General features: G+C 44.6%; 1 protein-coding gene across 2 annotated transcripts in view; it reads right to left on the reverse strand.

The window, feature by feature from the left end:
• Positions 1–7,424, reverse strand: part of PDGFRL (platelet derived growth factor receptor like) — a 40,757-nt gene extending 33,333 nt beyond the window's left edge. Inside the window, exon 1 of one of the 2 annotated variants that reach the window (XM_063077366.1) lies at positions 7,345–7,424. In XM_063077366.1, coding sequence (XP_062933436.1) covers positions 7,345–7,399 — 55 coding nt within the window. In that variant the 5' untranslated portion in view covers positions 7,400–7,424. Of the gene's footprint in view, positions 1–4,256; positions 4,344–7,344 lie in introns of those variants that run through there. The other variant, XM_063077368.1, reaches the window with a different exon arrangement.
• Positions 7,425–12,529: the final 5,105 nt, after the last annotated feature.

The following is a 12,529-nucleotide window of genomic DNA, read 5'->3' on the forward strand; positions in this document are numbered from 1 at the left end:
GGAAGCTCACTCAAAAGATTTTGAACCATTATGAACGATCTCTAAATGAATGCAGAGTGGAGTCTTTGTTTGTCAGGGGCTGACAATGTCCACGTAGAATACAATGTTTATTAAAGAATAAGTACTAAACATACGCTCATTTAAAGTTTATGTACAAGGGGTCATCAAAAAGTTCATGGAAGTACCCTCCTATGTTATTAAAATTCCACAGTAACTATAGCAATGGTTTAGAATTTAGACAACGAAATATCTTTAGGAGAGGAATATCTTATTACCAACATTGTTGAGAGTTGCTGGGAAATAGTGATAATGAAAAGCTTACATACTTTAAGCTGGTTTTACTATTATTTTTGTCTTCTCTACAGATCATGCTCCGCTTATTGCCTGCACCCAGGGGAGATTGCTTCCACTGCCTTGCAAAAACCAAAGACCACTGGGCTCCAGAAATCTCAACTAAGGCCCCTGAAGCCATGCAGTTGTGTCCGCCCAGCAAGGATATATGCCCATAGAACTGCAAAACGTCCAAACTTATAGCATCCTTAGAGATCATCTAGGTAAAGCTCTCATGTTGCAGGTTTAAAAAATAAAGGAAGCTCTGAAAAGTTAAATAAATTGAATACAGTCATGCAGCTAGTGAGTGGCAGATTCGAGAGTAGAAAACTCAGGTCTCATGACTCCCATTCCAAAGTACTCATTGCACCATCATAGATAAACATTCTGTATATATTTTGAATAAATAACTACACAAACTTTGGCCAGTTGAGGGAATTACAGGGCATTTCTATAAAAAAAGGAAATATGGTAAATCAAGAGAAAATAATAAAAAACTCAATTGATTTGGACGCAACTATGTAATGATGAACTTGGCTTCTTTGGGTGTTGCCTTTTGACCTTTGAAACAGGAGCCATTTAGCCACCACTCTCAGTTCAGCTGGCTCAGACTCTGGAACCAGTCCCACTCTTTGGAACTCTCAGCTCAGTGTCGGCATCCAGTCCTGGGCACGCCGCCTTCTTTGGGCTTGCAGGCTGGCTCCATGAGCCCTGCTCTCTTTTCTGTGATCTCGGGTCCAGTTGTGACCTCTTCTTCCTCTCCTAGACTGAGTCTCTTCTTATTTCCCATCCTTCCTCCACTCCAGTTCCTCTGGGTCACCGGCCCTGCTGAGCTTTCTCAATCCTTCCAGGGAGGAGAGCTGGGTTTTTGAACCCTCGTTTCCAAGACAGGGTCCCCACTACCTGCCATTGGACCTGCTGTTTGCCCAGCCTTCTGCCGACCCTGCATGTTTGATTCATTCACCCTGGTTCTGTCGATAGATGGGGTCGGACAATGGCTCACACACACACACATTCCCCAGCCTTCTGGAAGGAGAAGCATTATAACCGGTAGAACATGTCAGACCAATGGAAGTACACTAATTCAGCAACCTCAATTGGGAAGCAAGCATAAGCTTCAGCTTTGCAATAGAGTAGAAGTCACATGTTTTACTTAAGTAGAAATTAAGAGGCTACTATTATGATGTCCAAGTAATCTGTGCCCCATAAACATTCTAGCCACACTGTACCTCTGAGATTAATGGACCTCTGGACTGATGTCTAATTTGATGTGTTTTCTTTATCATGTAACAGAAATTCAAGCTATCCTAGATGACAATAACCATCTGTAAATCCTATGGGTTGTTGTGGGAATTAAACGAGATCATCATATATTTAAAACGTGGAGAATAGTGTCTGACCCACAGTAAGTGCTAGCTAAGTGCTACTTGTTTTGTGGTGGTCTCATGTGATCTCCATGACAAACTTGTGGTGGAGGCAAAGTAGCTATTATCCATTTAAATTTACAGACGTCAAGCAGCTCACCCCAACAAGGTAGTGAAAAACCAGACCTTTTGACTCCAAGAATAAAGTTTTCTCTGGTTCAGGCTTTTGCTCTCAATTCACATAGTGATCAGCATATGGGTGCAGTTTCCCTTTATTTGCACAAATCTCATGCACAGCACCATTGTTTAAGTGGATTCTTTGTTTGCTATGCCCAGGCTTTAACAAAGAGTTCCAAGTCAAACAGAACTCGATGCTGGGGATGACAGCATGACCTTCCTGGAAGGGCTAGAGATGCCTTTCCAAAGCATACATTAGAATCTCCCGGTGAGGAGACGCTGGTCAAAAACTCATCTCCAAAATGAATGAACAAATGCAAGAAGCAAGAAGTAAATACAAGAAGCAAAGAAGCGAATACAAAGCAAGAAGTAAGCAGGACAAAGGACCATGATCAAGAAGAGGATACAATCAAACCTTATTCATTAAAAGTGACCTGACTATTAATAACCTCTCTCATTCGACAGAATTGTGTTGGAGGAGAAAAGAAATTCATTAGGTGAATCCCTGAGGGCTGCTTCGATGGGGCTTACATGTTAAACAGTCACTAGTATCAAAGATCCATAGCTGGTTGGTTTTTCCCCCCTGATGGGCAGCTAAGAGGGATGGCCAGCCCCGAGGGCAGCATCCAAGTCACTACACTGTGCATTTTTTTGTGTAGCTCAGGTGTTTCCCGAGTTATATAAACCGAGAGCCATGCACGCTCATGTTTCTGTTCTCCATGAGACACCCCATAGGAAAGAAGACTTTTCTAAGAACACCGCTGAGAAGGTGAGCAAGTGACTCCAGGAGATGAATATGTAGAAAGACGAAAGCCTTTTCGTTCCCTACTCCCTCCCAAAACCCTCCTACCACTTCTTAACGTATCATTTTCTTAAAATAGCAATTTCTGAGAATTAGATATTTCTATTCCAGGGTAAAGGCCTGAATCTGAAGTGTTTTCTAGAACATCGATCAGATCACAGTTGAGGACTCTCTTTTTGGAAAACTTGATCCTCTTGGCTCCCCGGAGACGGTGACGGTGACGGTGACGGCGCTGTCCTGGTTTCCTCCCGCCTCCCTGATGGGCTTCAGTCTCTGATTGGCAGCTGCGGCTCGACTTCCTCTCCTGCCAGATCCGAGCCCCAAGACCGTGGCCTGGCGACTCCTCTCTAACGACACTCAGTGTCTGGTGCCCTCGCAAGCGGCTTGGCAGCATCTATACACGGAAAGCTGCCCCAGCTCCCATCCCGACCCTGCCTTAAACTCCAGATCTGAATAATCTGTCGCTTACTCAGCACGGCCACGTGGAAGACTAGTTGCATCTCAGATTTAACACGAGCAGACCTGATCTCTGGATGCCCCTCCAGACCTGCTGCTGCCCCGGTGTTCCCTTTATCAGTAAATGGCAGCTCTATTCACACAGTTGCTCGGGACAGAAACCTCAGAGTCTCACTTGATTCTTTTCTTTCTCTTCTGAGCCACATCCAATCCAGCACCAAATTTTTGGCTTTGGCTTCAAAATAGACCTTGGACCCAGTCTCTTCTCTCCCCACCCGTGGCTGCCACCCTAGGCCAAGCCACATCTCACCCAGACTATTAAAAGCCTCCGGAGTAGGAGCTAGCTTCCACCCTAGCACTCTTCCCTTTGAAAACAAAAATCAGGTCACGGGCACTGCTCTGTTCAGAACCCTCCAATGACTGTCATCTAATTTAGAAGAAAGCTGTTGGGCTTCCTATACCCAAGAAGGCCTCGCCATCTCCCATCTCACACCTCACGGGCCTTTGGCCACACTGGCCAGTGGTACAAGCCCACCTCAGAGCTCTTGCCCACCCCGTGCCCTTGGACTGCGTGGCTCTTTCAGATGTCAGCAGGGTTTGCTTCCTTGCTTCCGGCAGGCCTCTGACTTTCCCTGTGTTATTGGTTGAATTACATACCCTGCAAAAGATACGTCAAAGTCCTAACCCCTGGCCCCTGGGAATGTGGCCTCATTTGGAAATAGGGCATTTGTTAATGTAATCAGATTAAAATGAGGTCATTAGGGTAGGTTTTCTTCCAATATGACTGATGTCCTTATAAGAAGCGAAGAGACACATGCACAGAAGAAAATGCCACGCAAAGACAGAGACACCCAGAGAGAAGACAGCCAAGTGGCAGTAAAGGGAGTGATTAGAGTGGTGCGGCCACAGCCTGAGACCACCACCAGAAACTGGGAAGCAGCAAGAAAGGGATCTACCAGAGTCTCAGAAGCAGCAGGCCCTGCTGACATTTTGATTTTGAACTTCTGGCCTCCAGGATTGTGAGAGAATAAACTTCTGTCATCTTAAGACACCTGGTTCAGGGTACTTTGTTACAGCAGCCCTAGGAAATGAATACACCCTGATCAGTGATTCTTCATGCCACTTACCCTTTCCTGCAATCATATCTTTAATTGTTTACTTATTATCTGTCTTCTCCATGTGATTATGAGCACCACAGAAAAGGGCTGTACAACTTGCTCAGGGAAAATCATCGCTCCTTGGAACTCTTCTCGCTCCTCTGACCACCCGGTCTCTCTCTTGCCCTCAAACTTTTCTCTTTCTTGGCCCTAAGAATCAAAGATTATTTTGTATATCAAACATACAGGCCGAGATCCTAAATGCTTTGAAATGTTCATTATTTGTAGTCATAAACAATGAGGAATTTTGTAATTCTTTTTTCATCATAAAGATTTACTTTATTGAAACAATTGATTGCACTTATCTGTGGGGTACAGAATTGAATATCAGTATCTGTGTGCAATATGTGATGTTCAAATCAGGATAATTAGTATATTTAACGTTACACGATGTAATCGTTTTTTGTGGCCCTTTGCCAATTTCTAGCTAACTTCCCCTCCCCCTCCCCTTTCCCACCTCTAGTAACCCCAGTTTTGTTCTCTCCTTCATTATAACGATTTCTTAACTATTTTTTACTCTCTTTTTCTACAAGACACAAACGTGATAGCAGGTCCTGGTTAGAGAATCCCTGTCACTGTGTAGCTCTCCTTACCTTCTTAGAGATCTGGCTGTGCTACCCTCATATTATAATGAATCTCTTTAGTCCTCCCAGAAAGAAAACCCTCTCATAGGATCCAAAGAAAACCCACATTAGACTGAAGATCAAATTAGCACAGAACAAGGGTCTGGTGTAGTTCAACAAAACAGCAGTGACAAAACTATTTATCTTTCCTTATTTGCTCCTGACATTGAATAAAAATATGTAGGTCATCAAAAGTTGGTAAGTGCCTACGATTTTGTACTTTTTAATGTGAAAATAGTAGCACCATATAAATAAGCAAAGCAGCACAGATTCCATACAAATGCTGAAAATCAGGTGCTGTGAGCAACGTCTGACTCCAAGTGGGATCCTGGGTTACATATTAACTGTTTTCATGCCTCAATTTCATCCCACAGGAGTGATGAATATGTGCCCTTCCAGGTTTCTCCTCCTCACCCCACTCATAAGGAGAAATAACCTGATTTCTAAAAATTTAAACCATTTTAGAATTTGGCAAAGCAAACTTCGCTGGGTGAGGACACATGTCTGCCCCCATGTGCACTTGCAGGGAAGCCTTTTCCTCTTGGAAGTCTCTCTCCCAGATGTGATCACGAAAACCAAAAGGCGGTGGGACAAGATGCACTGCAGCTCGTGCTTGGGGATGGCCCGGCTGGCAGCATATCCCAACCTGCCAGTCAGAGGCTGGCACTGGAAGGGCTTCCTGTAAAATCTACTCTCATTGGTTGTTCCTGGCCACAGCCCGCCACACAACTCAAAACAGAAAAAAAAAAAACATTCTTAATAGGTGTAAGAAAACCGTTATATAACTTAATGAAGCAGATTTCCTTTTTCATGTATGTGTTCAGTATTTTACCTATTAATAGTCTATACATTATATATGGTGTTTTAAAAAACAAAAACCACAGTGCTATTATCACATCTAACATTGATCAATTATTTATTATAAAATATTCATCTGCATTCAACTTTCTCTGATTGACTTATGAATGTTTATTGTTTATATGAATTATTTAAACGGATGTTAATTTAATTAGGAAGATATTTGTAATAATCCACATGGTCTGGGTGCACCTTGGCTGGGAGAGATCCAGAACGTAGAGGCTGAAGCTGCCTCCTGAACCTCTGAGACCGGCATCTCGAGCATCAGCAAGTGAATAGACAATCTGAAATTATTTTGTCTGGCCATCGCCTGCCCTATTCAAAAAATAATACCAAATACTGCATTTCCATCATTTCAGCACTCACCTACAAGACCTGCCAGGATCATTTTAATACTGCATTTTACAAACTAAACTCATGGCAGCTTCTCTCCGGGCAAAGGGTGTTACTCTGTCCAGTAGTAGCGTTGTCTACACTTTATTAAGCAAGGCTCTAAGCTTAAGGATCCTTATGCTCAACTTCAAGTCCCACGACCATTTTGGACTTTGCAAAGTCAATGTGGTGTTTTTTGGCAAATGCTTGTAGTTTCATAGGAAAGAAAGGAACTGGTCAGGATTGAGGAGTGGATAAAATGGGAGCCAGGTTGAGCTGGCTCCAGCACGAGGTTGCATAACAGCAAAAGCTGCTTTTCAACCAAATCTAAGCAAAACTTGTGGCTGTAGCCGAGGAATTTCAAAGGAGGTTTGAGGATACCAGGACGTAAGCAGATGAAAGATGTGCTGCTGTGCAAATAACACCAATTAAAGAAACAACGGAGCAAGCAAAGCAATTAAATGCTAATATATATATATACAATATGTATAAAAGTAATACACACGCGCACACAAATACACCCATAAAAATAAGGCCTGACCCCGTGGCTATGAGTCTACACAATCGGGTGGACCCAGGGCAGGAACACATTTTAAGAAGTGCAGTGGCACAGGGTTCCGTATGCTGTACAAAAAAGCATTTTCTTCACCTTTTCCCATCCAATTAGATAAGAAACGCAACAGCTGTGGAGTTTGGATTTGTTTTGAGGTTTAATACATAGAAATTTTTGGCCGAAGACCTAGACAGTCCTTGCAGGATTCGAGCCCACGGTGGTATACGAATGGAATCCAGGACTGCGGAGGGGACGAGGGGGACGCTTGGAATTTTGCAAGAACCAGCAACTGTCTCGTTTAGGTGGCACCCGCGCTCAGGAGCAGAGGCCGGGGCAGCGCGGCGCCGAGGTGGCAGCCACCCACCGCTCCCGAGCCACCTCCCAGGCCGACACGTTGACACTGTGGGCTGGACCAGGCGCCGGCTGGGGATGCTCCTAAGGGTCACGGTAGCTGTCACCTTTCCAGAGGGCTCCCCGGGGAGGTGAAGAGTGGCTCTGCCTACGAGGAGCGGGCAGGGGCACGAGCAGGGAGTGGCGCGCGGGCACAGCCACGAAAGGTCGAAAGTCAGGGGAGTCGCTGGCGGGCGGAAGAAGGGGGCTGAGGTCCGGGGCTCAAGTCAGGGCACAGGCCGGGCAGCCCCGAGTCACTCACCAGCCTCCAGCGCCTCGTGCACCAGCAGAAGACCAAGCAGCAGCCAAACCCTCATCTTCGGGGACGCGGGCGGGGGCAGGTGCCGGGGACCGCGGGTCGCAGGCGCGCGGCGGGCTGCGCAGGGCGGGGCGGGGCGGGCGCCCGGGACGCCACGGCTGGAGTGTTCGGTTTCATGCGGAGGAACACAGTTTGGGGGAAAAAGTTGGTTTTTTCTTTTTTTTTAATTCCCTGTGTAATGTGACCTCTGCTGCCCCCTGGCGGAAGCGTGGTGAGCAGCGCAGTTTCCAAGCGCGGGCGGGGGACGGCTCAGGGCGAAATGTCAATGACAGTCAACCCTTGATTTGTCCCCAGCGCTCGGCGTGGTGGGGTTTTTTGTTTGTTTTTACCAAGTTTACCAAGTTCAGGAAGGCCCAGCGTAATTCTGCGGGTACTGATGGGGTATATAGTTCACCATAATTGTTCAAATGTCACCTGCGTTCGTTTCACTTGCTCAGGTAGGGCCTTAGTGGCCTGTAAAAAAGGCCCGGTAAATATTTCTGCTCATTCCCTGTTGTCTTTCACCTGCACTCGTTAGCAAGGCCATTTGCCCTCAGTTGTTCTTGCCAGGGATGGACGGTGCACCCAGCCCTGCACCTGCGGGCCAGGTGGGGCGGGTGGAGGCATCGTGGGAGGAAAGTGGGAAATCAGACGGGACAGAGAGGCTGGGCCTGCGGGGCGCGAGGCTGTGGTGGGCCGAGGATTTGGACAGTCGTGTGCTCCTCTGCGAGGAGCCCCCCGAGGTTCTGAGCTCCCGACTCACACGGTCAAAGCAGCGTGCAGGGAGGTCGGTGTGTCCCCCAGGCGAGAAGCGGGGCCTCGGCTTCCAGCCACTCGCATTGTGACCTTAGCGCCCAACATTACTATTAAAGAGAACTCAGTTCGAGATCCCAGGAAGGGGACTTGCTGCCTCAACACCCAAGCGAACAAGTGCTGCGGTGTGTGATGAGCCAGTGCTTCTCAGCCACCTCGTGCAGGGGGAACCACGAATTCCACACTGTGCTGCCAGCTCTAACCCTGGCTTTGCCTGGGAATAAAGACCAAGGTTCGGGTCTTTACTGCCACGAGCTCTCAGCTCTTTTCTCAACTCTCTTCATCTTCTGGATTTGGAGTCTCATTTATAAAGGGAGGGAACTGGACTTGACTATTATTTCAACAGGCGTTTCCTCCATGCTTGCATGTCATGGATATGCAGACTGGACACCAGCCAGGAGACAGGCACTTAGAGCACTCGATGCAGCGTGTCACATTCTCGGCAGAGTTCTGGGCAAAGACCTCCAGGAGCGCTCACAGGACGGGCTACATCTGCCCGGGCTGCCCCGTTTCTGAGACCCTTTTCCAAACTTCTGACCGCATGAGTTGACTAGCCTTTCCCATGCTGTGTTGGAGACGGGGGTTCAGTCCAGACTCCTCCTCTGCCTCACCCCACACAGTCGCTAGGTCCTGCCAGCTCTACCTGCTGGGTGGGCACCGAGTCCACCCTCTTTTGCCATCACATCCAGCTTCTCCGCCCTGGCTCAGGCTATTGTCCTCTCTCACCGAGTGCTGTCACAGCCTCATTGGTCTCCCTGTCTCTCCCTCTTGCACCTCAACCCATTCTTTCCTCAGAAACTAGATCTATCTTCCAATGAAACTCCAAAATATCTCGCCCTATTGAATCCCTTCGAAGGCTCTCCCCAGGGCTCATATTCTGGAGTTCTCGGCCCCTGCTTGTTTCTCCAGCTTCCTGCCTGGGTGATCACTCCTCATCCTGCCCTCCACACCTCACGACAGCACACTCCCAGTGCCCACCCACTCGCACCTTCTGCACCCCCGCCACCATCTGCATCCACTGTGCCTGTTGTCCCCTCTGCCCCCAATAGTCCCCTCCCCCATTTCACCACCTGCCCACCCTCTCGCCTCATCCCAATCGCTGCTCTCACTCATCCTACAAAATTTAGCTCAGACCTTACCTCCTTCCTCCTGGTTAGGCAAAGCACTTCAGTGTGAATACCTCTGTCATAACATATAAAACAAAATTCAGACTTTACCTGTTTACCTGTTCATGCTTTACTCTTGCACTATCCTATGAGTTCAAGGGCAGGAAATGTGTCTCATTAAAGTTTGCCTTCTGCCACCAGGTCCTGGTGTAGTGGTACCTCATTTTAATGTGCAATTTCCTGATGACATGATGGTGAGTATCCTTTCATATGCTTATTTGTCATCCATATATCTTCTTTGTGAAGTGTCTTCAGATCTTTTGCCCATTTAATTGGGCTGTCTGTTTCCTTACCCTGACCTGGGTGAATTTTGCCTCAGTGAAGCTGACATAAAAGCAGGGGGTAGTACAATGTTAAGACCACAGACTGGATTTGAATTTACTAGTTAGTAGTTGTGTGATCTTGGGCAAGTTACTTAATTTCTCTGTGTCTCAGTTTCCCCATCTCTAAAGTGAGGGTAATGCTATCTCATATACTTGTTTTGAGGATTAAACAAATTAATACATTAAATGAATTAACATGTATAAAATACTTAGAATGGTGCCAAAATGCCCAGCACATAGGAAGCACCATGAGTTAGTTTATGTAAGTGTACAGATGTAGAAAAATATTCACTAGACAATGGTGACAATGACAATGAACATTTTACAGTGCTTACTATGTGGCATCAGGACTGTGCTAAGCGTTTTATATTCCTTGGTGCTGGGAAGCTTATTCTGAGGTCCATTGTCCAATGTCAGGGGGAAAGATGAAACAGTAGTTAGGCCAAATAGAGCAACATGAAATGGGTTCAGGAACTTAAAAGAGACATGCAATTTTATAGCCAATGGTTCCAGTTGTATCCTCTTTTAAAGAAAGAGCAAATTCTTATTGAACTTTTGCAAATAACCACATTGTCATAAAAATCAATGTCATAAGGATACTCACAGTTTTCAAATTTTGGAGGAATCAAATAGGGAACAAAAGCAAATGTTTCTACCTTTGTTCATAAAAGTATGTTTTACCAAATTGCTGTAAGTTATAGATAGCTTAAGAGAAAAAGTTTCCTTAAATCTGGAAAACAAAACGTTTAAGTAAAGAACCAACAACGAAAGTTACAAAACATTATCTTTATCAGTTACTTAACTTTACATAATTAATGTTTGCTTTGCTTGATCTTAATTAGCAGTTTTATAAACCCATCAGATTTATTAGAGTTCTGAAAAACTTTTATCTTGTCCATTGATCTTAAAGTTATTTGAAACCTGTGTTTAAGAGTACTTGTCATAGTCTTTTCCATGAATCTGATTACAGATGTCTTTAGAGAAAAATCAAAATTGCTTGTAATTTTCCTAAGAGCAGATCTGTACTTCAAGAAAACACTGTTCTAATATGGGGGAAATTTAGTTTTGCATCCGTGTCTTTTAAATATCCAAACTCAATCTTTAGAAAGACTTAGAAATAATTTTCTTTTAATTATAGTAAACTTAATCACATTTTAAAAATAATTTTACCCTTCATAAACCATTATTACGATTAACTCAGACATTTCACATGTTTTGGACTTTGTTTTGTTTCATATTTCTTCTTTACTAAATAACCAGTCATTTTGTTTTAGAACAAAAGTAAAAGGAAAGACTCCTACTTACCTGTCCCTTTTTATCAACAATACTAACAGCCTCATTTATCTAAAAATTGCATAAACACAGATCATGTAATTGCAATATAAAAAAACTATTTTGGAATTCTATTTTCCCAAGCCTCTTCTACATCACATACATTTTAGCTAAATCTGGATATCTAAACTTATCCTAGGTTTGTGTTATGCACTGAATTTTGTCCCCCACAAAATTCATATTTGAAGTCCTAAACCTCAACATCCCAGAATGTGACTGTATTTGGAGACAGGATCTTTAGAGTAATTAAATTTAAATGAAGTCATGAGGGTGGGTCCTAATCCAATATGTCTGGTGTCCTTTTAAGAAGAGGAAATTTCGACACCAATATAGGCACAGGGAGGAGACCATGTGAAGACACAGGGAGAAAGACATATAAAAGCCAAGAACAGAGGCCTAAGAAGAAACCAGTTCTGCCGACATCTTGATCTCAGACTTCTAGCCTCCAGAACTGGGAGAAAATACATTTCTATTGTTTAAGCCACAAGTCTGTGGCTAGCACAGGGGTCTGTATTAGGACAGGAGTAGGAGTTACAAGAAGTATAGGAGCTTTCCAAGACATGTTGCTGCTTAATCACAAGGCTTATTATTCTTGAATAAGGCGATCTCAGGATAACTTTGAATTTGAAAAATAAAACTGCCAAAGCTGTATTTTTAGAGGGTTTTATTTCACTTTAAAAACCCACGTGCTTCATCTCTAGGGTGAGAAAGAATTTTATTATTAGAATCTCTGTTTATGTTGATTTTTTCCATTCTTTCTCTCCAACAATTGCTGTAATGTCGGCCAATTAAAATAAGCATTGTCTCGCAGATCTAAATCAAATACAACTTGAAGCCTGGTTTCCTAAGGCCTGATGAATTTTTGTATGTTTAGTTTGTATCTGGTCACCCTGATGGACCCTCTTCTAGTTTAAATAATTTTCCTCTAAATCATTTTCAGTTGATCTCTTGAGTTTTTAGATGAATGATCATATTACCTGCTACACCCACTCTTTGTTTCTGTATTAGCTGTTGCCTATCTGTTCTCTATCTCACTCTTAGATTAGCCTTTAGTGTTCATAATCCACTGATCCCCGACCCCAAGCAGCACAGTGTGGACCGAGGATGAAACAAACAAGGGGGTCCGTGCCCCACTTCAATCAGCTGCTTCTGTATGTGGGAAGAGATGAAGCTGAAAACACAGAAACACCTGGAAAATACAGTACCCAGGGAACTGCTATCACACTTGGGAGGGCACAGTATTATCTGAACAGCTCTTCTTTCTCTGAGGGACGAGGGCAGCAGCTCCTTGCATTGGCCTTACAAATGGAGAGTTGGAGAAGGAAGAGGAGAGCAGCAGAGGGAGAAGTAAAAATCAGGGATGAAAGAGTGAGAGAGCTGAGTGTGATCCAGGGGCCAGAATCTCGAACCATGACAATGCTGTAGTTTTTATGGATCAAGTGACCCAAAGCCCAGAAATTGGCTTGCTTCCCACCATGGAGACTTGGGCCCACCCTGGACTGTGTACTACTCCTG

This window comes from Cynocephalus volans, chromosome 13, assembly GCF_027409185.1.
Source record: "Cynocephalus volans isolate mCynVol1 chromosome 13, mCynVol1.pri, whole genome shotgun sequence".
Classification (NCBI taxonomy): Eukaryota; Metazoa; Chordata; class Mammalia; order Dermoptera; family Cynocephalidae; genus Cynocephalus; species Cynocephalus volans.